Below are 24,751 nucleotides of genomic sequence, written 5' to 3'. Positions count from 1 at the left end.
GGACATATGAGCAAATCCCCCTAATCCTAATCACTCTCAAGCCCTCGTCCAACTCTCCCCCCTATCCCCGTTATCCTTGGAACCATGCCCTCATGCGCGTTCCCCTCCTGTTCATTGATGTAGCACCTTCCCTCCCCCATCCCTCCCTCATCCCTAGCTCACCTGCGGGGCAGCTGCCAGCCACTCCACAGTGGCCTCCAGCGCCACGGGGCACACCGCGACCAGGAGAAGCTCGGGGCTGCCAAAGTCGGACTCCAACACCGGGGGGCAGTCCGGGGGGGAGAGAGCAGACAGCGAAGGCTGCCAGTCCGAGACGGCAGCAGCCGCAGGGTTGTACGGCAATCGGCGGCCGCCGCCGCCACCACCTCCACTACCCCCGCCGCCGCCACCGCCGCCGCCGCGGCTGCGGCGGCCTCTCCTAGCTAGCTGGCCGGCAAAGCTATCTTCCATGCTGTCGCCGCTACTACTGCTGCTGCTGGTGGTGGTGGTGGCATCAGCCTGGCCCTGTCCAGTCAATAAAGGTTTTGATAAAAACGTGCGGAGAGTCTTCAACGTGGGTTACATAGCGAGTGGATGGGCGGCTGGATGCGCGGAGGCGAAAGCATTACAACTGACCGGGTGGCTGGAGGGACGGGTCAGGGACAGACGTGCAGAGCAGAGCAGAGCAGAAGAAAGGGCGACGGTCAGGTATCAACCCCGGAGCCCCAAAGCCCTGCCGCCATATACCCGCCGTACCTGCCGTACTTCTGAAAGAATCCTCAGATCTGAGGGGTCCAGGTGCGGGAAGTGAACCTCCACCGTCACCCGAACCGGCTGCGCCCCGCCCGCGTTTGAGCCAGCACCGACTTTGGCGTTGCTGCTGCTGCTACTGCTGCTGCTGCTGCTGCTACTGCTGCTACTGCTGCTGCTGCTACTGCTGCTGCTACTGCTGCTGCTGCTGCTACTGCTGCCACTAATGCTATCCGTGCCATCGTCGGCTTTGGATTCGTCGGCGGATGTGGGAGATGAACGGCGGGTCGGCCAATGGGCACGTATTGCGCCCAGCAGCCAACCCGACTGCGCGGACAGACAGACAGACAGGCAGATAGATGGACTGACGAACAGACAGACAGATAAACCCACGCACGGTATCAACGGAAGCGCGTGTGTTAGAGTGAGCACACGTTGCGACAATTACACAAGGGATGGGTGGGTGGCTGTAAGGCTAGGTGCGTAATAGCCTTGGACCCCTAGCCGTGACGCCTAGGGAAGGTTCCAGAATGAACAAGTCATAGCAAGTCATTCCCAAATTCCTGTGGCAGGTCAGGTTAGGTGCTGCTACCAAAAGCCACGGGGGGCCGTGGAGGGTTATTGAGCCGCGTCACGTGACATGTCATGGCGGCATGATGTGCAGCAGTGGGATAGCGCCAAGTGGTGATATCTTGCAGAACCAAGTACGGCGCGGTGAACTGGATCTCGTACAGGGAGCCGTGCTTTCCTGCTGCCGGACCGCGGCCATTTGAACCCGGCCACCCCTCCGAACATCCGCCCCAACCGCGCCGCCGGATGGACTTTCCGGTCTATTCATTGAGTTAGGTGTGTGTATGTGTGTGTGTGAGAGAGAGTGGATAACTTAAGGTCGGGCCAAAATCGTTTGCAGAGCCGTGGGTTCTAGAAACTTGGTTCCGGCAACGCTTGGACGCACAACACACGCACACACATACACGCGTTCCCTTCCCCTCCAGCAACTAAAACGACTATTTGAAGCGACATGCACACAAAATTATTAGAGTACCATACTTAATACCTTTGCATGTGGTAATACTGGATGTAATATATATCTTTTTGGATACCTGGACATACTGGGGCACATGGGCCACAAACGGTCACAAAGGGACGCACGGCGCACATGTGCATCCCGCAGCACAGCACACACCATCCCAATCACCTGCTCAGCTTGCGCCTCCTCCATCAACTGGTCCAGCCTCTCTCCCCCCGCAATCCGCTCCGCCACCGCAGAACCCGCACGCCGCAACAAGTCCAGTGCTGCACCCAGCTCCGGAGCAACACGCAGGCTGGGGGGCCCGTACGGGGCCTGAGGGGCTCGCCCGGGCGTGTGGTGGACACAGGAATAGGGGGACGTAAGGGACCCGCGCGCATGTGCCTCAACCCCTCAACCCCTATCCCATACACACGAGGTCGGACTACTGCGTATCGTTTACAGTGACCTGCGCTCAACCCCAAACACTCAGATGGTCCTACCTCACTTATTATGAGCAGGGTCGTGACCATGCAACCGCAGCTTATGCCTCTCGATAAGTTGTCGGGCGGTGGTGTGGGCCGGTGGCCAGGAACGGAGCGGGTCCCTAAATACCCCAATCTGCCCACCTTCCTAACCCTCCCACCCCTCCCCGCTGGGGAGTCCTAAGTGCCTTGGACTCAGCTAGGACTCAGGTGAGTGGGACGTCGGCAGCTGTCTGTGCTGGAAATGCGCTGTCATACATCTCTCTTTTCCAACGGCCCGAGGACGACATCACAAAAGGCGTTTTCTACTACATATGTCCCACATCCGACCGCCCCCAAGCAGCAGCCACGGCAACCACCCACCAGCCGTACGTCCGGGAAGGCATCCAGCAGGGGCGCAAGGTCGGAATCGTCCGCCACCGCCAGCAGCCAGGCGGCTGGCGGCAGGAAGGACACCACCGCGCAGCCCGCAGAGTGAAGCATGGACAGTAGCCGAGCCTGAGCAGGGCCAAAGTGCTGAGGCGGCGGGAGCCCCGCTGCCGCTGCTACTGCTACTGCTGCTGTGTCTTCTCCAGCCTCAGCGCCTATGCGGTGGCGGTAGCCGTTTTTACCCCCGTTGGCGAGGTGGTGTTGTCCACCCTCTTGCCAGTGCAGTGTGGGTCCCAGTGTGAGCAGCCACAGTTGGGCATGGGCAAATGGACCCCATTCCGGAGACTGGGTGGGAGGAGGGCTGGCGGCCCTCGGCGGCAGCTGCTGCTGGAGCAGGCGTCTGCGTGCTGTCGGGGTGGGCGGCGGGAGCCTGCGGCGGAGGGAAACGATAGTGGTAGGAGTTGATGTTTCTAGGGTAATGGAGGCTTGGTGGGTGGTGAGGAAAATATGTAGTAGCAGTGTGTTGAGAGCGAAAGGAAGTGAGAAGAAAGATGTGGCGAGCCTCAATTAGGGTGAGGATGGCTGTGGCGTGACGCATGGGTTGAGGCAGCTTCCTCGGTGTGAAACACAGTGGTCGTGCGAGTATCAGGCCCTACCTGCTCTGCACTGCAGCCACGTCCACAGTGCCCGTCCTGAAGTGCACGACGTGCACTTGACTGGGCTGCTCCCCAAGGGGACCGTTTGAATGTTGCGCCGCATCTCCCGACGCTAGCCGCAAAGCAAATGCTCCAACCAACAAAGCAGTATATATCTTCCTCATCATTTTACTAAACATTTCGCGCCGTTAATCGCTCATTCTTTGCTCGGCGTCAAGAAAACTTTCAAAGGTCTGCTGCTATGCAGCTGTGTGATTATCGCGGGATAGCAATCAGATATATTATACGACCATGTGGCAGATTGAAACAGCTCAACTGCCTTGCGAAGCGCCTTCTCCCGGTTTCAACACTGCGTATAAGGACCACCTCTACGAGTTACAAGCGCCTTGGCTCGTGTCAGCTAGCCGATTGAAAATGCTTGCAAGGTGTGCTTTAAAGGTGGGTAACTTCTACGTATACGATAAGGTGCGCGCACGGCTATGGTTCACGGTACTTAAACGTTCGCAATAAACCTATGACTGCATCGTATAGCAACGACATCTGTATAGCGTTCACATGCTTCAGAGGATCATCTTCCGATGTGACACGTTAAGTTTAGGTTGTACGAATTGGCGCATTCCATAACTTCGGCCTCTTCGCGAGAAAATGTCATCGCTGGATCAGCACTTGGCATGTAATTAGCTAGGCAACTATATTGTAATTTTCAGAGCTGTTGTCCATTTGGTGATCTTTACCTTCCGACAACTTCGTCGATAAGCTTTTGCATCTTTTTGCGGATGGATCCCTCTGAGTTTAATAATGAATTCAATACGCTGTGTCACCATTACAGCTTGCAGCTTCAATGTCTTACGCACGAAAGTCCCAGGCCAGGAAGAAACCCAACGGCTCCTAAAGCTCCGTCTAGTTGTTTCGTTTGGCGGAGTTTTCATAATTTATCTAAGCCTTTTAGCTGCAATAATGGGCTCCATCCGATCCACATCGGAAATTCGTACAGAACCGTTGAACGTTAGCGAGTCTGGACGTAGACTTGGTGCTATGCAGCTATGGGTAGCTGCACATTATCAAACCGTGCGGCTGCGAGTTGATTTGCTCGGTGTAGCTCCTATCAGGTTTCCGGAATACTGCTGCGGCCAAGGACCGCCTTCCGAGGGTTTTTCAACACCAACGATGAAAAGAGCAGCCCCAAAGCTTTAAACATCTCCCAACACACGCATGTGTCAGAAAAAAACGGAAAAGCGACAGCAACAGCTCATCTTACCAACTGCAGCCTTTAATCCGTCTTCAAATGCCAGTAGGGCATCCTATAGCTTCCTCAGCCAACGCACACGCGGTGCGCACAGCCAAGGCACATGAAAGGGCACAAGACGCCTCAAGAGAGCTGACACAGGCCAGAAATTGCAGTTGCAATGCGTAAAACCCGCATGCCAAGTGCGGGACGCAGATGGTACGGACGGTGCTGCAAAGAAGCTGCTCTTCTACAAGCTAGGAAGGTATATTTAACGTGAGTCCGGTTCAAAGCAGCGGCTCCCTGGATTCCACGATTCTAGGAACATACGTTGAGGCAATATTCAAAGGTAAGGGGGACCGTGCAGTGCAGGGCGTGTTACTTTGTGGGGATGAATCAAGCTTGAAGGAGCCCCTGTCCTTGTTGTTTGATACGCTCGATCGCACATCTTGCCAATCGCAGCATTTAGGGAATTGTCAAGAGCAGCCGCAAGAAGCTCGGAGAGTTCCAATCGGTTACACTTACGGAGGGGGGGAGTGAATTGGATATTGCAGTATCGATTTCGCGAGGGAGCGAATTGGATATTGCAGTATCGATTTCGCGAGGACCAAAGCCCACTTGTCATGTGTCTTGTGTGTTGCTATGCACAGCCAGCGCCCCGTGCCAGCGGCTACGCAGCCCTTCCGGAAGGAGCCCGGAAGCCCGGAAGGAGCGACAGGGAGGTGCCAATTTGCCTGGGCTTACCAGGCCCCCTTGTCCAGTCCTCCTACCCACACAACACAGAAAAGGCGCAAGCTATCCCAACCAGCAAGTTGATTGCAACCCCATTGCTGTAAAACCCACAGCCAGTGACATGCTATCCAATTCCACTGTCCCAAGCCGAGATCTCGGGTCCGCTGTTCCCCGCCATGTCCCTGGTCTTTTTGGACAAGGCCCTTGTTAACATGACACGGCTGGCCCATATGATGGCGTATTCCGCAAATTACGTGAGGAGGGTCTCACATTAGTTACAGTCTCGACAGTACCTTCACACGCAAAGCGCACTACTCATCCTCTCCGCTATTTAGAAGCAGCAGGCCCCGGAAAACCCGCTCTCTACCATGCTGTGCACACGGCTTAGTACGCCTCGGAGCACGAACATGTACGCGCTCGTCGTGCACACAAAAGATCCTGCCTAAACGTTAGCCACCGTTTTCCACCACCTGCGCCAGCTCATTTCCGCGAGTCCACTTGAAGCTGCTGCCACGTATTCCCCCATAGGACACAACCCTGCGCGGCCCATGCTCAGCTTGTTGCAAGTACTCCCCCCACATGAAACGCAATCTCTCGCCCCACTTCCTCCCCGTCGCGGATACATTTCCCTCGCATACCCGCAACCACACACGAACCAGGAAAAACTCTTGCACTACTTGCACGTGCCAGGCCAGTACGGCCCGGCAACTTACCTATATACCTAAATAAAACCCATGCCCCTAGCACCCAACACCGCTACCCGACAATCCTGCTTTACCCTCTACAGCTACCCCTCATGAGCGCCATTGCCGTCGGCTGGAGCGACAATATCCACCTTCTGGCCCCGCTAGGTGCTGAACTGCTGCTCTCACACAAAACGCTCCTGTCGCCTAATGCGAGAGTCCCTAACTGACACCTGTGCCCAGTTTACGATACACAAACTCCTAGTAACGCAAGCCGCCCAGCAAGCTTGGTCCTCTGCTAGTCCTCTGCTACCGCCGCTTCTGTTTCCCCTGTTAACACTGCTTGATCCAGGTCAGGTGTAAGCCTCCCCGTCGGCATATTACAACAAACAGGGATATAACCTCATATCAGGGGTCCCCAAGCCAAGCCGGACGCATCCTTGGGCTCCTCACAGACCCCTACTCCCCCCCACAACACCTACCGCCGTCCATACACGTTCCACATATTCCTTAGCGGGGAGTGCTGGCGGGTGGCCAAATGTGCTACGCTACGGACTATACTATCAAGCTTCAGCATACAAATCTCGTTCACCTCTTTTAAGTGAACGGTTCTGCAAGGCTCACTACCGAATACCCAATTTTGCCAGCTACCCTGCCTCTGCCGTGCTCGGCCCATGCACCTCACTATCACGCAAGTTTGGTCTGCCCAGCCTGCGGTTGGAAGTTCAGACTTTCCATTCCGTCAGACACGCTCAACTCGGAATTACTCGGGAACGCGGCCCTCCATGTACGCCTGGTAGCTAGCTTGCTGCTTGGGCTTGAAGGTCGACAGCACGGATGAAATCGCCTCAGCTGCAGGGCAACCAAGGGACAAGGTAGGGAAATAATAAGAAAATGGCTGTGATGAAAAACGGTCCTGCGACAACTGTTAACCCCTGCCGGGCAGCGGCTTCCCATGCCTCTACGGCTCTCCTTCCAGTTGCCCTTCACCAAAGCGTCACGGGCGAATACATATCGTAACCTCCAGGTCTTCCGCCCGCAGGCTTCTTGAACTCCTTTCCGGCACCATCTAGACGGTTAGCACCCCAGCACCGCCTAATTGTTGGGATCGCTTCTCGGCCACAAGTGGTTTTCTTCGTTCCCAAGCCTGCGCCAAACGCATCCTTTACCCTTCCCGGACCTTTCGATATTCTGCCCCGCTTACCCGGCACCGCGCCCTGCAACCGCATTAGTAGCTGCGCCATGCGCACCCCAACGGGACCCGCCACATACGTAGTACCGCCGCCCAGTACCTCCGCAAACACAGTCGCCACCTTGGCGGCGTGGGGCACAATGCGTGGGTCCTGGGCTTCGCACATCTTCACCAGCTGCTCGTGCATTGCCTGCGAGGCCCAGTTGGATTGCAATTGAGTGGAGAATGGATCGACACGAATGCATGACGCGTGTACCAGGGGCCAAGCTCTTAAGAACCCGTGATGCACGCCACACCCACGCAACGCCTTGCCCTTCAGCAATGGCAATGAATCCATTAGCCAACGCGCCGCGCCCACGCGCCGCGCCCGCGCGCCGACTCCACCCACACGACGCTTAGGTCACATCGCTCGATGTCATGCGCCCTCCATTTCCAAGCCAGTACCCCGCCCAACGCTCACGTACCGTAGCCTCTACAGCATCCGCCTTGAGGGGCAACGACTGCAGCCAGAGCGTGGCCGCCGCCGCCCCACCGTCGGGGCCGAGTGCCTCCGCATGGTGCGTCAGCACGCGGCCGAGCGCCGCAACTGCATTGTCAGTGGCCATGTCGTTGTCCTCATTCCTGCATATATGTCAAAATGAGGAACATGACGGCAGGATTCAACGTCAGTAGATAGGATGGTGGTGACGGCGGTTTTGGAGCGGATGCAAAAACCGAAATCGATTATTATGGGAGCAACCTATGTAAGTAATCCAACAACACCAATTTATCAAAACTGCGCGACGCCCCATCACCGCCTCCTACCCAGCTATGCACTCTTTTTGCGCCCCACCCACTTGGCATCTGGGTGTTGAATAATACCCGCCATAATCTCCGCTACTGCAGCGGCATGCGGTCGGAACAGCTCCACCGGCGCCTTTGCAGCCATCACACCAAGACCGTACACAGCACACTGCCGAAGATCGGCGTGATCCGCGCGTGTAGCCTCTAACAGGATGGGCAGGACCTGCACAACGGGGATGTGACAATTTGCGTTGACCAAGCAAGCGTTAAAGGAGACAAGTAATCACTCGCCATCTGAAATGCAAGGGCTGCTGGTACTGGTGGTAATATAGAAGCGTGCTAAAGCCGCATGCATATACTCATAAATGGCCAGGGATCTGAGGTTGGGTCCAGCCACACAATGTTGGGCAACGCCAACCCAAGGGAGTCCAGTGACACGCGAAGTTTGACGACAACGCAAGGATGTGCGCAAGTGATGAAGAGGGGATGCGGTCACCAAGCCTCGAGACTTTTGCAGGGTAGACCGACAAAACAAATGCCCACATTGGGCCCCCGGATACTGACATGGTCGATACTAAGTACCGGGCGAATCTTCCTCACTCACGTTGTTGAAATGTTTGGCCATCCCCGACGGTGAGTTCTCCAACAGGTCATCCACCAGGCAGATTGCAATGCGCCGTTCCTCAGCGCTACGGCTCTTGTCCTGCTCGGGCCAGGGTAGGAGCAGTATTGCGAAACATGTTGACCTATGAGATTATTCGGTGGACATAGTGTCGCCGGACAGTCTGTTCAGTGGACATCGTGTCGCCGGACAGTCTGTGTCCATTCGGTGTACGCTTACGAGCACAACCATTCGGTTTGGTTCAAAACCCTCGCTTGATCGAATCGAGACGTTTCGGCTGGGAGCTTTTAAGAAGGGGGTCATGCGGGACTGTTTGCGCAAGAGCACAGACATTCCAGAGGTATGGCAACATACCGGGTGCACAACGGTACGGAATGTTTTTTCGCTCTTATGATCGTTGCTAACGGGTTCCATGCCTATGCACTTCACTACCAGTTTAGCCATTAGCCTGCACCACCCTCACCGTCAGCATAGCCCCATATCGCGTCATGAGCAACGACTCCACCAGCGGCAGCACATCGTCCCCGAATTTCTTGAGGAAGGCCCCCACCGCAGTGGCAACCTGCAATCAGCAGCAGGAGTGGAAAGATGGTGAAACAACAGCAGCAGTAGCAGCAGCAACAATTATGGCTGTGCTCAAGAAGCACTAGCAGCCACGGACCAGCGACCCTGTCGTGAAGCAAGCTACGATACGGTCCGCATATCCCGGTGCATCAGGGTGGGAAAAGCTGGGGGGGAAACGTCAGTACAAAGCCTGGCACGCCTCAAATCCTACTTGATCAAAGAGCTCCTCTTCTAGCTCGTTTTCCGCCTCAATGGCTTCCGCCTCCTCTGCGTCGAAGTCCTCCGTGGTGCGGCGGTCGGCGCGATCGGCCCGCCGCTTGTCAGCCTGCGAGGGTCAATCAATTACAAAGCGTCAAACTTGTTCGCGCGGCTCGAGGTATAGCGCAGACCACGAGTTGGGCGACCTATGCATATATAGACATGTGCGCTTTCGCACCTTCTCCAGCACGATGTCAAACACCTTGAAGGCCGCGGCGATGGGCTCCGGGGTGAGCAGGGACTTGTCCACCTAAGAACCGTGGGGGAACCATGGCGAAAAGAATCAGGAGTGGGTTTAGGAATGGTGGTTCAGCCCCATATGTTCCCGCCTGCTGGAACTACACGTGTAGGAAAAGGATTCAGCATGAAAGCTAGAGACGCAGCGGGCAACATATGCATGTGGGCGAGACTACGGTGGACATGGACAAGGACCCAGGTCAATCCTCTGGGCCGTTTCTCTTCCCAAAAAAAAACCACAAAGCCCATCTTACCATCTCAACAATTTCCGCAATGGAGTCCAGCTGCACAGCCTGAATGTCGCCCTCAGGCTCCTGCGTGTTTCAGTGCAATGGTGACATGAGTAATGAGATAAACAAACAAACCAGCCCTTCCGCAATCAAGCAGGTGTTTCAGGTGTATGGCGCAGGGGGAAGGTCCACCTGTGCACCGCACGGGCACACAGATTGCCGTACATGGCACGTACGACAAGTTCGTTTTGCATTTTGCACGTGGGCACGCGGTACGACATCCGGGTTACCAGTACGAAAGCACGATGGCTGTATTGCTATGGCTGCTTCGGGGCGAATGGGAGGAACGCACCACCCACGCCACTACCCCACCACAAAAAACCCTGCTACTCTACTGCGGCTAGGCGATTGGAAAACAAACTTGTCTTTCCCACCATCACCGCCATCCAGCATGCGCTCGGACCTGGATACGTGTACACCCCCGTCGAATCGGAACTTGGGCTCATTTACCTTACGGAGCGCCTCTAAAAGGGGGGTCCAAGCCGCCCGCAGGAATTCGGCAGTGGCGGCAGGACTGGCCCCCTGAACACCTCGCTCGGCGGCGGCGATGCAGCACCGCAATAGGCTGGGCAGCAGCGCTGCTGCAGAGCGGCGAATCTAGGTTAGCACAGCAGGAACAAGATGGGAGCATAGGGGGCATATATTACAACCACGGGCAATATTTAACGTTTACACGCAACCTCTGATGCAAACTGGACTACGCGCGCAGCGGGACGGGGACAAGCGGAAAGGAACGCACGAGAAACGCCGGCTACAGGAGATCTAAAACGCCAATACGCAGCAAAGACGCGACGGCAAAGACGCAACGCGGTCCCAGTATCCTTGTCCCGGATAGTTACCCAGAGCATAGTGTAGTAAATCGCGCCGAAGGAGGAAGGGGGACTACAGGACGCGCGCCCTCTTCGCGACGACTTCGTCACCTGCAACCCCGTCACGGTGAAGCCCTACCCGGTTACTATCGCGCATCGTCAAGGTTGCGGTAAGGTTGTGAGTCGCTACGGCAACGCGCGTCGAACGCGTTTCAGATCGTATTGGGGAAGTATTGGGCACGTTGGGAAAGCATATCGTTGCGTTGGGTACGCAAGTAACAGTAAATTTCCTAGCGCCGAGTGAGCAACCCCAGCATGGAGAGCCATGTACAGCTACAGCAACATACTTTACGGCACGCGGGTTAATAATCGCACAAGTGCCAGCCAGTTAACGAGCGGCCCAACCCGATCCTGGCAAAAAGTATAAGTAATAATTCCGCGCCAGCTGCATGTAGGTCCGACACAAGGCTGGAAGCAAGGGTGGCCATGCTAATAGCGTGGCTACCACCAATTACCAAAGGACTGTATGGCGAAACATAGGGGCGAGCTGCCCTGGCCGCCAGCCACGCCTGCTTGATGTCCAGTCGGTCCGGGTGAAGTGCACAACCGTTCCACATCCTCCTCGTCCAGCTGCATTGCGTCCACATGGAAATGCACCCTGACTGCGCTGGTCACCCTGTAACTCACCTCCTCGTTAAGGTAGAACTTGATAAGAGGCGACTGGCCCTCGACGCCGTTGAGCACTAGCTTGAGGACCTGTACACTTGCGAGGTGGGGCATACATTTACGGTTAGGGGCATCTCAACTTTGCGCAGACACCCTGCCTTCCTAGAGGAAGGCCGTCTTATATCAATAGACTGTAAAGAGTACACGGAACAAGGCGCTTAAACGATGCGACACGTGTAATACCCTAAACGGTTACGTACCGGTCCAACGTATTGCCAGAAGCCCTCCTTGAGCTCCTCGGCGTAGCAGCTCAACATGTTTACCGCGGTGGCCTTCTCCTGTGGGCGCAGTTTCGTTGCACAGACGTGTCATAATAACGTGCAAAAATAACAACACCACGATGCCCGGGAGGTTATTCATCAATGAAGTAAGAAAACTTTCCGCTCAGTTTTATGATGTTATCGCACCTCCAGGATACTCGAGCGGTACATGAGACACTTGTCCCCCATCGCAATCGCCTCCATGTCGTCCGGCAGGTCTTCTGCATTCAAGTCTTCCTCATCCACCACCTGAATGCAGTAGTTTTTTGGGAGCAGGAAGATAAGCCGGGGTTGAAAGCGAGGAACTTCAACACAGAGGGGGCTCATCTAAGCCGTGCCAAACCCTGTGATGCAGGGGGGTATAGCGAAATATAGTGCCGCAGATCTCACCTGCACGTCGGGGTCCGCAGAGGCCGAAGCTAGCAGCGAGGGCAGCACCAGCGGCAGGTACTCGATGAACTCGGACCCGAGGCACTTGCAAAGCCGCGCGCCAGCCTGGAACAAGGGAAAGAGGCACGACCGCGTTCAGGTTGCGGTTGATTGGTATGGGAGCTTAGAAAGCAACACGGCAAAGTTGACAAGGGCTGCGACGAATGGGCTGCCGGCAAATGGTTAAAACTGGGCGCTTCATAGTGTAGGCGAGATCGGTGGCCGACCTTCCAGGGCTGCAACGAATGATAATGGCGGGATTCGAAACAACCGGGGTTCAAAAACACGCCTCGACTGCCCATTCTTTCCACTTAACAAAGCCACTGCCCGTTGCCAATTGAACATCACTGTGTCGTGCTAAATATCGCTGAACACGTTTTGGAGCCCAAATCCACTCGATGTGTTTTTGCTGCAACAAAGTTTACCTGCAGCATGTAGGATGAAAGCGGGTCGTCCGCGTCCACGCCGCCCGCCTGCACTCCTTGCATGTAGCCCAGCACGGTGCGCGCATCCGCACGGAACTTGTCCTTGCCTACTGCCATGCCCACCAAGCTAATGCACTCCAGTGCCTTAGCGCGCATCAACCGGTGCTCCTTGGCATTGGCCGAGGTCAGGATGTGCATCAGCAGAGGCATCACCGTGTCGTAGTACTTGTTAAACAGCTCCTGGGCAAAGGAACAGAATCATGGAATAGATTACCAGACTGTGGGGTTTCCAGAAGCAGTTGCAGGAGGAAGCGCATACGAATTTAACACCAACTGGCCAGACACCTGACCCGCTGTCCCCTGGCCGCACATGCAATATCACCTAGGTTGGGTTCCGCACACGAACCTGGCTACTGTCTGCAACGGATGCCAGAGCCGTGAGTGCTCCCTCCTGCACCAGCCGTGCGCCGTTTTGAAGCAAGTTGAGCAGCTTGAGGATGAGCGTGTCCAGGTAAGGCGGCAATACATCCGTCTCGACACCCTCGCTGAAATTCACAATAGCAGCACAGGCGTGCGCCTGTGGACAGGAGGGAGGGAAACCGAAGCAAGGGGGAGAGCAGCAACAAGATATCAACATTCCCTGCGTAAAACTCCCAACTTCCACCCTGCTGCTGCCCAGCATCGGCACAACGCCCTGGTGCACATCATACACGCCCGGCAAGCTTTTAATCCCTCGAAACCCTGTATTAACACGTGAAGTCATGTGTGGCTTATCTTTTGCCATCGGCTACCGGCAAAAACGCCCCCTCAGCTTCCATCTCCAAGAAAGAATTTGGTAACCACGAGATGAACTATTTTCGATTGTCCCACACGTTACCTGCACACGCGGGCTGTTGAAATCTTCCATCACTTGCATGAGCGCAGGCAGGATGGTAGAATGGTGCTTCGCCTGCGACACAGGAAACCCACAATGTGACGATAACGCACATGGTATAGATTCATGGCCTGTACAGCACCAAAGTACGCAGCGGACATCGCGATAAGCTGCTCATATCCATTTAACAAAGACAAGCATACAATCATGCGGAGGACTTCCCTCTTCAATCTCCATGCCGCATACCGGCTCCCTTTCATGGCTTTGTTTTTTTTATCCTTGCACCCATCAGCCCAACAGGGTCACATTCACCACAAAATTCCCGATCATCACCCTCTATGAGTCACACCGTCGGCCTCCTGGCTCTGCATACCCACACAAACAAAGAAGGCCATCATGAAAGTCCAGATATATTCCTCGACCTTCCTCCATCACAACCCACTCCCTGTCCATAGATCCCACAAGACTTCCTTTCCACACCTGCAGCTCCGGTCCAAGATCTGTGCACATCTGCCCGAGGGCTTGACACGCCGCCCACCGCACGTGAGGCTCCGAATCCCCGAGACCCACAACGCACATCCGAGACAGCTGCTCCAGGTAGGCAGCTGAGGACATAATCTACAAAGGACATATCAACGAGGCATAGGTTAGGGGGTGACCACTCAGGTAGACGGAGATTTAGGAGACGCCTGACCTGCAACAACAAAACAGAGGAGAGACGCTCGCCCCAAACACGCTATCCACAACAAGATTTCGAGGGAGAGTAGGAGGAAAGGCGGCTTCCTCTGCTATTGCACACACGCATTGCAATACATCGTAGCAGCATAGATGTAATACTACATCAGCCCCACTGTGGAACATACCACCACCGAAAACAGCGGCCAATCATTTATGCCCTGCCCGCCGCACCCTGAATATGTGACCGATCCCACCTTGGAACAACCCTCCGCAATCTGCGCCAGGCAAATGAAGACCGCCGCGCGCTTCTGCCAGGAAGAATCCGAAATCCAGGCACCCAGCAGCGGCGCTGCGGCATCCGACACCGCCTTGCCGCCCAGACTGAGCGCCAGACGATCCAGGTACTCCTGGCCCGGGTCGTATAGCTCACCAGCACCCGCATCCTCGTTCGAGTCGTCATTGGCCGAGTGCCAAGCTGGATCATCCTGTAATGGATGCATAATCAACGTGTCGCAGATCGCAACGTTGCTCCGGACCACCTGGAAATACATGGAATCTCGCTACACAACCTGTCGAAGTAACCTGTCTATTGTCTGAAGCCCCAGAGGGCCGAGCCAGAGCGCCCCAGGTGAGCTCCTCTCGATACCCAGCACAACGTCTTGACGCCTCCTCGACACACATCCCAGCCCAATACTGGGTCATCTCCATAAATCGATGGTAGCTACGAACCTACCTCGATATCCAGCAGGAATGCCATGACCAGCTCGAACAGGCTGCGAGCCAGGTTGGGCACCTTACGCATCATGCCTGGGCTCTGCTCACGCGCTTCACACAACGACACCAAAAACTCCACAGCCAGCTGCCGAGTCTGCGCATCCAAGTTGTCGGCAGCGCCCGCCACCCGCATCATGGCATCCACCAGAGGGATCAGATGCGGCCGTAGGAAGCGTGCCGACGTCTCAGCCAGCTGGGTAAGCACAGCAGCAGGGCCAGGGAAAGCCACCGGAAGGGTGGAGTAAGTTAACACGAGCCAGGACGAATGCCGGGGAGGAGCACGAGGGCTCCGCGCGGTAATCCGTGTGGCGCGCGATTCAAGACACCACGTCGAGCACAGGTATGGCAAACGAGTCCACAATGCGAATCGGAGTACTCACCGCGATGAACATCTCCAGGACGTTTCGAGCCTCGTCCTCATCACCACTGCTTAGCAGCTGGCCCAAGACCGCCAGCATGGGCTGCACTAAAGGCGACAGGAGTTGCCGGGCCGACGCGTCTTCATAAGCCTGCGGAAAACCAAGGGGAGAGGAAGGTTAGTAACCTGTGCCCCTGACTGGACTTCTCCTGGGAAGACATGAACCGACAAGGCCTTGTCGGGGGAAGACATGAACCGACAAGGCCTTGTCGGGCCCTTGAGAACACTGCTACTGACCACCTGTCCTGCAGATGCTTGGCCCCGCTTGGTCGTATACACCTGCCGCAGACCCGAAGGTCGCCAAAGCCAACAGCCCTCGCTCACCTCAATGAAAGATGTAGCCGCACTTGCGCCTGCCACAGTCACGTCCTTGTTGCCGCAGTTCAAAAACGTGACCAGCATATTAACAATATCCTGCGGGATTCACGTTACGTCGTTAGAGGCCGCCGTGGATTGAAGTAATAGCGGATTCGGGTCCGAGAGATGTCGTAAACAAAGAGCAAGTCGCGCCGTTTATAAGAAATAGATCGACACGCGTTGGTAGGCCACAGGTCAAGGCAGGCGATCCCAAAGCCACATACAAGGCCAGATTACGCCGTTGACCTGGTCAGTCGCTTGGCGTAAACCGGGTAACAGGCAAGAAACCCACGCAACGCTGCCAAAGAGTGCTGTAATGCGCAAGTATGGATTGCCCACCTAGGCCTTCTTGCACTGTTTGCGTCTTCGCAATATTGTCTTTTTTGTATACACGGCAAGCAAGGAAACCCTAAGCAACACACTCTACTTGCAAGTCTATAAACAAAACAACTCCAAAATAATCACCCTTTTGCACTACCATGCACCGTGCTTTAACTGTTCCCTTGCTTCCCTGTCTCTATGTCACAACCCTTCTGCCCTACTAAATCATCTGGCCAAGGTTCCCCTCCCCAAGATGTCGGAATTCACCTGAAGCTGGGGCTTAAGGGGTTCTGCCAGGCAGGTCGCGACGTCAGCCAGGACACACAGCCCGTTGCAGATCTGTTCCGCAACCATGCATGCATTTCAGAAGGGAGATCAACAGTCAGTAATGAAAATCGTTCGCAGGAAGAACGAGAGCTAAAGTGCGCATCCTCTTACTGCCAATGCGCAGCTGCCTTTCATGAACCTTGGGTACGGCATCATGCAGCGTATTGCGACAGACCCAAGTGATATACACTGCCACCCTGTATGGTATGGTCACCCGAGTCGCTGTATGTGGGTCGAATTTCAGGGCTGCGCGCCCTTCCGCAGCGTTCAAGCTTCCCCCCTGACATGGGAATCTTAACATAAATATGACGAACCTGTGCCTGCTGGTTGCTGCTCAGCATGCCCAGAAGGGTGGGCATCAGCTCGGTCCATCCCCCCTTGCCGTATATCAAGTTAGCAAGGTCAGACACAGCGGCGCAAACCTGGGGAAGGGGGGGTGTATGCGGAGGGACATCCATTGCACCAGGAAAGCAGCAGGGAAAGGCAGAGATACTAACGAGTCGCTTTCTAGCTTCGTTCAGAATGTGAACCATATCGTATTCATGATACGTTCGCCGATGTAATATGAAGGGGATAGAAAACTGCACCGGCGTTTACAAAACCCAGAGGCGGTGTGCCCAGTGAACGGAACGCATGGCCTCACCCACCTTGCTGCCCACGTTGCGGTCGGGCTCCTGGACTAGTGCCTCCAGGAGCGCCTGTTTCGTCACCGCCTGCGAGCATGTGCACAGACGAGAAGCGTTAGCCATGGCAATTTAGATGAGTTCGGCGGACAAATCGCCACCCCGAAAACTTGTCAACAGTCAGTTTCCCAACGCACGCCGGCGCGCCGGCCAGCGTGGCCCCTGCCACACCGCACTTGGTAGGTTGAATGTGGGGAATTACATCTTCACAGGAAACAGCATCCAAGGGCCTCGAAACCGACCCCGTTCAAACGCCCCCAGGCCGCTGCACCCTGTTCAACCGCAGAAGGTAGGGCGACCATAGACCAATCCATCACGTGATCTCTTAATTTGCACGAAACGCACAGAGCCCAGACACCGCTAGGTGTAAAACTAGGTTCACTTCAAGTACTGTTTCGTAACATCGGAGCCGCCGCTGTTTCCAACGCAGTACTACTAAAGCGTAAGTCCCTTGCCCCTCTGTTATTTGAACATGTTTACCTGAACATGAGGGCTGCACTTGTCCCACAGCACAGGGGACTTGATGTCCTGGTCAGAACGGTGATAAATGACCTGCAGCCAAACAGCAGCCCCTTAACTAAAACAGCCCTCTAATCGATCAGAAGTTATCATATTCAAAGAAAGAAACTATGCGCCTGGGTACTGCCCCAAAAACCACGGGTAGGTTCTACCTTGCGTATCATCACGCCGCAAAACAGCCGCGCCTCAACTGCCGTGCATGTCCGCAGCGTCTGAACCAAGCAAGTTATACACAGGTCCGGCTGCTCCTTTAAGGCCTCAAAAATAGACTCGGCCGCCTTACGACGCTCGTTGTCAGCATCCTGAAGCTGAGCGACTAACTCAGGGAAATTTGCAGGATTAGCAGCTATAGCTGCGACAGCAGCAGCGGGGTCCATGGCTAGCGCGGGCTAGTCGTGCCTCACTATTGAACAGTGGCAAGGGATCAGCACCAAATTACGAAAGGGCACGACGGTCAATGATCAAGGAACACTGCCCCCCTTTCACAAGCAAAGCCCGGTGCTAACCCGGTACTTTGAAGGCAATCTGTGGCGGCACTACTGGAAGAGGGCGGCGAAGAGACCGCGCCGCCCAAACCGTACGGATTGTACGTGATGCCCGGGCTCTTGCTGAAGCATACTAAACATATATGAGCGCTTGAATGCTACTACTGATCCCTTTAATGTGATGGCAATATGCGATCATCGCTATCCCCTACGAGCCAGCTAACAAGCTTTGTCGTCCAAATGGTTTCCCTTTTAGCCAAGGAGATCACAACTTGGCTGATTGAATAAATTGATCATACATGATTGTTCTCCTTAATAAAGCCTTTACTGCAGTCCGTCTTTACCTGCATCAAGGCATCGGGTCTGCGCGTGCAGTTAGAAACAGCGTATCTGCATGATGTAGTTGTGCCTGCACTAAGCACCAGCCAACAGGCTTTGTTCGCTGCGTGCTAATACCCGCGAAGCACTCCCCGAACGCTGTCGGCTGGCGGGGACGTTGCAAGCTGCTCATGTCCTGGAGTACGGCAATTTCTTGCCCGAAGCAGTTTCATCTGAAGACTGATCTTAGCGCTCTTCCGTCCGTTGCTGCAGAAGGGTATACATCCCTTTTAATGGTTCAGTGCAAATCCCTTTAAGGATAAACCGTGCTTGCCGACATCGGAATGGCCTGCATGTGTATGATGTGGCACATGCAAACATCGCCACAGCACGGCAGACAGCGTCAAACCCGAACACGATGAACCAGGCGATCGACGCTGATAAGGTCGACGCCATAACCAGGATAGACCACAACCATAACATCAGTACACGCCGGCGTTCCTTGTAACATGGTTCACCCAGATGTGTCCAGGGCGGACAGGCGCAGGAAGAGGGGTTTCCTGAGACTTTGGAAGCTTGAGGACTGTCGGCTAACTAGGACAACTCTGGTAATACGGAAGGAAGGGAAGGGATGTACACGCGAGCCAGCAGGGCGTCTGGCAGGAGAACGTTTAGGGACTCTACCCAGATATTGGCCCCATGTCAGCCTGTCGTTGAACGGTACGTCTCAGACCACAAGCTTCCGTACGTACTAAAGTGGGGTCCCCCAAAAAATAGAAAACTGATGGGCTGGGTACTCTGCCGTACTGCATCGAAGGGCGGGAAGGACGGGCCGGTGCAAGAGAGCGACGAGGTTAGGCTTCGGGACGTCGCCATGACAGCAGCCATATCCGCCACATGTTGAGCTCAACACAGACCTGCATGCTGCCCCATCACCCACCTCTGCCGATGACAGCACCGTTGGATTTCGCACGTACATTGTCCGCATAAGGGTGTAGGGCGAGCAATCGTTAACACTGCCGTTGGTGGCACTATGATGGCATGGTAAGGCCCGCCGTGTGTCTCCGTACGTGCCATGCCGTTAATTGGGCAACAGCCACCGCTTTTGAAGCGGCGCAGGGGGTACAGAGCTCCCCTGGGGTTGGTGTCTGCCCGCCTATCTGCTGCCTGCGTAAACTGGCAAAAAACATTACACCATCCCAAACTACAACTTGCGACTTAAACACCATAGCATAATCGGTTGGAGGAACGCTTTTAGAGTCCCGGCAAGGCTTTTTTGCGTTAAACGACTTTTTAGGCGCGCCGGTCTAAGGTTGGTTGGCAGTTGGTGGATAGTTTCGTGAGGTCGCCCTGCAACCTGCAGAATTGCATGCAAAATCAATGCGCAGATAGCTGGTCTAATCGATTCTATCATATTCCAACAAATTTACCTGCAGTCAGGGACAAGGAGCTGGGTGAGTATTCTTTCGCGTTGTCCACATGCTCCTCCTGAAATTCAACCTGCATACGTAAATAATAACGACTTTACACGAGCTACGGGTGACGTCAGCGGCGTCTGGCAATCGGATGACCAGAGCGAGTAATCCAAGGCTGCACGGCATGTAACTCGGAAGCCTGCTTAGCATGTTCTAGCCTATAAGCAGCAGCAAAGCTTGAAAACCTATGAAGATGAACTAAATAAACCTATCTGTCCACTATCCACTTTATAAAAGCTATGCAAGCTTTCATTCGCAAGTTTGTAAGCGGCACAGCAAGCCGAACACAGTCAGCTCCTAGCAGGTGCGCACCTTCGACTTAAATGTATGTACAGCATTGGAGGGAATGTACCGAGCTGTCGTGACGATTTGCAGAGTCGCGGCATGACGACTGCTAGCCTTGCGCCTTTACGTCTCGCCCTACATCCCCACACAACATGAGAGTCCCCGAATAATATATGAGTGAGCGCAATCTTCTAATCCGCCTACACCTACGCCCGCCGAACACAGGCGGTCTGCGCTCAACGCGGCCGAGATCCCAGCGTCTAGTTCGGCCTCGACTAGCAACAGCGGCTCAGCAGTAGCGATGGCGACTGTGACCCGAGTGCCCCAACGTAAGATACCCTCCACGCCCACATGACTCGGCGTCTTGAACTTCATATCACACTGGCCACACACACCCCTGCCTCCTGAGCTTGGATGTGAGCGGACAATGGCTGGACAATACGCCCCTCTGCAATTGAAGCGGAGTGCTTCGGCTATATTCCCGATGGGTACGGTTAGGTGCCCTCGGTCAGCATCAGACCAGGCAGATCCTATGGCACTGCGGCGTTCCTATCCAGCCACAACATAACAAAGCAAAAGAAGCAGAGCAAGAGTATGTGACCCCCCCCCAAACACACAGCCGCTGTCACTCAACTGCAGGGCATTTACGGGGAGGACGTACGTGCTCCTAGAACCCCGGGCCCTCCTCACCCTCCCTGCACTTCGCGACAGCAGCCCTAGCACCCCCGACCCCACGTTCTCCTCCCCCTCTCCCCCGCTGCGCCCCTCCCTCTTTCCCCCGCCGCCAGACAGCCTGCACGTGTCCAAGCCCACTTGGTGGCTGGAGAGCCGCTTCCACTTCTCATTCGCGTGAGTGACTGCTGAGGTCGGAGGGGGCCTGCTGCCTCCATGGTGCTGGTGGAGGTGGTTTTGTTGTCCGTTGCGGTCGTTACTGCTGCTGTTGTTAGTTGTTATTGTTGTCGTTATTGGTTGCTGTGACCTCACCCCCGCATACCTGGAGTCCGATTACGCCGAAGTCATTGTCATGTCAGGTGTAAGAGCCATATGCCGTACATACGTCGATGCACTGTTATATATACCCTCCCCCCTTCCCCTCGCCGCCGCGGTGAGTCAGCGACTACTGGGATCCCGTACGACAGAATTTCGGAGTGCTGCGGGTTCTGAATGACGACCTGGTCAAGGCGGGAGCGGGATTCGGGTGAGGGCCCTCCGGGTGGTGGGGATGGGATGAGGCCAGGGGGGGCATATCCCTGCGGGATCATAGGGACTGGCGAAATGGTGTGAGGGAGGGAGGGGGGGAATGAGAGGGCGTTGAGGTCAAAAGGGAACATTGTTAAATAGTGGGAGGGGGGATTTTGGCACCGGTGAATGTAACTTGGTACATCTGTGCGCACCCACCAGCCTCAAACTCCGACATCTTCCATTCCCCTCCCCTCCCCTCCCAAACCCCCCAGGGCACATCCCCATCGGGATGCCGAGATCTTCAGCTACGGTGGGAGGGGGGGTACCCGGGGGGCCAGGGGGGAGGGGGTGGGGAGTTGGACGTGAATGAGGAGTTGTGCCCCTAATGGGGGTGGGAGGGCCGTGTAATGATGGCACATTGGTACCCAATGTACGGTCTCGTACCACCGCACTGCAGTTGGCAGAATATTGAGAGCACGTGAGCTTAACCACCACCCCTCCTCACCTGGGGATAACCCCAAAGTGATTACATGAATTGAGAAACCCGTTTACTTACCGTTCCCCTTCAAAACACACTCACACTGACTCACACGGTCTGTTCCCCTTTGTGTGTCCTTTGATGCTGTACAGTGGTGTCCGGGCAGCTTAGTCATGCGGACTCGATGGGCAACAAGGAAGCGCTGCCCCGTGGCTGTGTTCAGTACATGAGCGCGGGTACGGGCGTCGTACACTCGGTGAGAAGGGGTACGGGCGTGCCGTGCAACTGGCTGGGATGTTGAGGGTCAGGGATTTGAATGGCTCGGGGAAGGGAAGTGGAGGTAGAGGGGGAAGGAGTCGACGAGATAATCGGCTGCAGGGGGCTGTACCCGCGGGGCCACCCCCCCCCCTTGGGTGGCCCCCCTCCCCCGCGTCCGTCTGGGCGTTGTTGACTGTGCTGCAACCACTGCACACTGCTGTGGTGCGGTCGTAGATCCGCGGTTTGCAATTCACCTGCGAGGTGCGGGACCCCGAGGGGGAAGCAAGACGTTGAAAACAGGTGGCGCTCACACACGCACACACAAACATACTCTACTCCCGGATCAGCTCATCAAGGCATTGTGCGCATCACTCGCTCTATGCTTCCGCATTCACTGGTTTCTAATACATACATACGCACCCACACACGCACGTGCGCTCGCGCCCAGGAATGCAATGCCGCTTTCTGGGGTAACCAACAATAGAGATGCCGTACATTGCAGTCCGTATTGGGGGGTTATTGAATGATGACACGCTGCCTTGGGTTCGGGAATAACAATAACTGGGAGCACTAGCAGCTAGGTGGTGGTGGTGAGAAGTCATGGCGATCTGGATCTTGAGGGGTTTGAGGTCCCGAGTTATGCTACGCGTTTACAATCAGGCATTTTTGGCTGTTTACGGCGCCAACAGGAGATGAACGAGGGGTCGGAGACATGTCGCTTCCTGCAGCTGTGGATTACACCAGACCGACGCGGACACGACCCACAGTACGGCAGCAGCACGTACGGCAAGTCTGATCGACACAACCGACTGCTACAGATTCTGGGCGGCACCGGCAGCCCCCCCGCCTGGCCTCACACCGTCAACCTGCAATCCATTCGGCTGCACCAGGTAGGGTCATGTAGGTGTGGAGGTGGAGGGGATGGTGAGGGTGAGGGTGGAGGGGGTGGGGGTGAGGGTGGTGATTAAGGTGGTGAGGGTGGGGGTGAGGGTGGTGGGACCCGCAGGGGATGCGGTCTGTGCGTGCTTTGTGTATTTGTCGCGCTACGAAGCATTTAGTGAGGTAGTGGGACACCGAAGTCAACTTTTCGCTCTTGAGGGAAACACACACGTATCCCAGTGCTACACATCGTGAAGCCGAACAGTGAGAGCGGCGGTGAGGTGCGTGGGTGTCAGGATGGGATATCTTGTGCTGCGAGGCTGTGTGTGTGTGTGTGCATGTACGTGTGTATGTATGTTGTTACAGGGTGGTTAAGCTTCACCAGCGGCCCCCTTTCCCGAGGCGGTCCCTCACGAGAGGGGCACCCTAATCCGTTCAACCCATCCGACTTCAGAATGTATTCGTTGGGTTCAGCAACTCACCACCAGCATCCAACCAAATCTAGCGGATCAATGGCGCCTCAACTTAGTTCCTGGTCAACTCGCAAGTTGATATTATCACGTCCTACACCGTCCATAAGATGGGGGGCCACCTCCCATTTTAACACTTCTCAAACACCAGAGAAGTCGGCAGGCGGATTTGAATGTATGTACTTACGTATGGGTGTGCCTCGGTGGTGCGTGCTGCGCAACCCGTTGCACCGCAGAGCTTCTATGCAGTGAAATTCAATGGGCGGAAGCGCCGTGTGGATTGTAGCACCTGGGCGGGGGGGGGCGGATGTATGTGTTCCACATGAACTCACCCTCTCCCTCCTGTCCCTCACCACCACCGCCGGCCCCTGCCCCGGGGGTTAGGACGCCAACATCTTCGTGTCGGAGAGCGATCCCGGCACGCGATTCGACGTGAGCCTGGGACCCAACCGACAGGCCTACCTCATCTGTATTGAGGGTGGGTGGCTGGGTGGCTGGGTTCCCCCCTGTCCCCGCGTGTGTGGTTTGTCGTGTGCTGCTTTGTGTGTTGTGTAGCGCGTTAACAGCCACGGCGTTTTTTTTGCAAAGCTTGAGGCTAGTGGGTAGTAGTTCTTTTGGCGGCTGTGGGGCGCCCTCTCTCCCTCTCTCACACACACACACACATACACACACACACACACAACACATACACTAACGACGGATAAATGAGATTTTGGATTTCTGATTGTTATTCCCTGAGAGCTCTCGTCGTCCTCCTCTTCCTCCTCTTTACATTGCATGTCATTGTTTTCCCCCTCCTTCCTCGCTCGGCCTGCAGGCGGTCTCCACGCCAATGACGTGCAGCTGGACGCGCGTGACGGTGCCCGGATTGTCGGCTCGGAGTCGGGTCCTTCCCCGTTGACCTTGGAAGCGGGGGCACTGGGGGCGCATTTCCTCGTCGTGGAGATGGCCAAGTCTGCTGACCGGTAGTGGCTTCTTGGGGGGGTGCTCCCGGGTCTGGAAGCGGAGGAACACCATTACTAGCAGCAGCAGCAACAACAGCTCAGCAATGCACATGTAGGGGGGTTCACGCGAAGGACCCCAACCCCCCGGGTCCAAGAGACGAATGAAGCCTTTGCACCGATGCGGTGCCATCGTCATCGTGACCGCCATAGGAACGAACGATTGTACGGCGGACCTGGAACCCGGACATGAAGCATATCCTTGATTGCATGCCTCCATCAATACGTATTACTTACCGACCTGAAGGACGGTTGACAACAAGGAGATGAGCATGGCGGGGGGATTCTGCGGGGAGTGGGGGCGTCTGGTTGGGGGGGTGATGTGTGCGTGTGTGTATGTACATTACCAAGGCTGCAAGAAAGGGATGGAGGTTTGTATACGCCAGACCTAGACCTGTATGCATGTATATTTATGTGTTTATCACATGTGTCAAAGCGTATAGCTACAAGTTATTTATTGTCGTACATGTTTCCTGCCAGCAAGAG

General features: G+C 55.5%; 3 protein-coding genes across 3 annotated transcripts in view; 1 reads left to right on the top strand and 2 right to left on the bottom strand.

Annotated features, from left to right (window-relative positions):
• VOLCADRAFT_92957 (uncharacterized protein) overlaps nucleotides 1–4,014 on the bottom strand; it is a gene marked incomplete at both ends in the record, with an annotated part of 22,402 nt that extends 18,388 nt beyond the window's left edge. The window contains 4 exons of the mRNA XM_002952274.1: nucleotides 163–252; nucleotides 1,928–2,074; nucleotides 2,587–3,022; nucleotides 3,983–4,014. Of these exons, the coding sequence (XP_002952320.1) occupies nucleotides 163–252; nucleotides 1,928–2,074; nucleotides 2,587–3,022; nucleotides 3,983–4,014 (705 nt within the window). The remainder of the gene's footprint in view (nucleotides 1–162; nucleotides 253–1,927; nucleotides 2,075–2,586; nucleotides 3,023–3,982) is intronic.
• Nucleotides 4,015–6,251: 2,237 nt separating this feature from the next.
• On the bottom strand, nucleotides 6,252–19,225 carry VOLCADRAFT_105457 (uncharacterized protein; the record flags this gene model as incomplete). The annotated part of the gene is made up of 28 exons (XM_002952273.1): nucleotides 6,252–6,740; nucleotides 7,093–7,270; nucleotides 7,545–7,701; nucleotides 7,917–8,086; nucleotides 8,468–8,566; nucleotides 8,949–9,047; nucleotides 9,261–9,374; nucleotides 9,486–9,557; nucleotides 9,799–9,858; nucleotides 10,285–10,431; nucleotides 11,331–11,399; nucleotides 11,570–11,647; nucleotides 11,777–11,878; nucleotides 12,020–12,124; nucleotides 12,484–12,723; nucleotides 12,890–13,060; nucleotides 13,361–13,432; nucleotides 13,838–13,975; nucleotides 14,290–14,520; nucleotides 14,769–15,002; nucleotides 15,190–15,318; nucleotides 15,552–15,641; nucleotides 16,547–16,654; nucleotides 16,880–16,945; nucleotides 17,396–17,467; nucleotides 17,587–17,786; nucleotides 18,264–18,282; nucleotides 19,178–19,225. 28 exons carry the CDS (start codon nucleotides 19,223–19,225, stop codon nucleotides 6,652–6,654), a joined length of 3,357 nt encoding a protein of 1,118 aa, XP_002952319.1. The 3' UTR covers nucleotides 6,252–6,651.
• A 684-nt stretch (nucleotides 19,226–19,909) lies between these two features.
• On the top strand, nucleotides 19,910–24,685 carry VOLCADRAFT_105456 (uncharacterized protein). Its single transcript, XM_002952352.1, has 11 exons — nucleotides 19,910–20,016; nucleotides 20,223–20,326; nucleotides 20,637–20,654; nucleotides 20,786–20,846; nucleotides 21,112–21,195; nucleotides 21,452–21,489; nucleotides 21,810–21,913; nucleotides 22,150–22,176; nucleotides 22,605–22,805; nucleotides 23,649–23,742; nucleotides 24,082–24,685. The coding sequence occupies exons 1-11, from the start codon at nucleotides 19,952–19,954 to the stop codon at nucleotides 24,231–24,233; spliced, it is 948 nt and encodes a 315-aa protein (XP_002952398.1). The 5' UTR covers nucleotides 19,910–19,951; the 3' UTR covers nucleotides 24,234–24,685.
• Nucleotides 24,686–24,751: the final 66 nt, after the last annotated feature.

This window comes from Volvox carteri (genome assembly GCF_000143455.1).
Source record: "Volvox carteri f. nagariensis unplaced genomic scaffold VOLCAscaffold_29, whole genome shotgun sequence".
Lineage (NCBI taxonomy): Eukaryota > Viridiplantae > Chlorophyta > Chlorophyceae > Chlamydomonadales > Volvocaceae > Volvox > Volvox carteri.
Note: the sequence above shows the minus strand (reverse complement) of the source record. Positions and strands in the feature narration are given on the sequence as shown.

What these genes read in the sequence shown, in the direction of transcription:
- VOLCADRAFT_105456 (XM_002952352.1), top strand. Translation starts at nt 19,952, where the DNA reads ATGCAAGCTTTCATTCGCAAGTTTGTAAGCGGCACAGCAAGCCGAACA. An exon ending in CGCTTCCACTTCTCATTCGC is followed by an intron (nt 20,847 to 21,111) that starts GTGAGTGACTGC and finishes GCGGTGAGTCAG; the next exon opens with CGACTACTGGGATCCCGTAC. An exon ending in TGCCGAGATCTTCAGCTACG is followed by an intron (nt 21,490 to 21,809) that starts GTGGGAGGGGGG and finishes GATGCTGTACAG; the next exon opens with TGGTGTCCGGGCAGCTTAGT.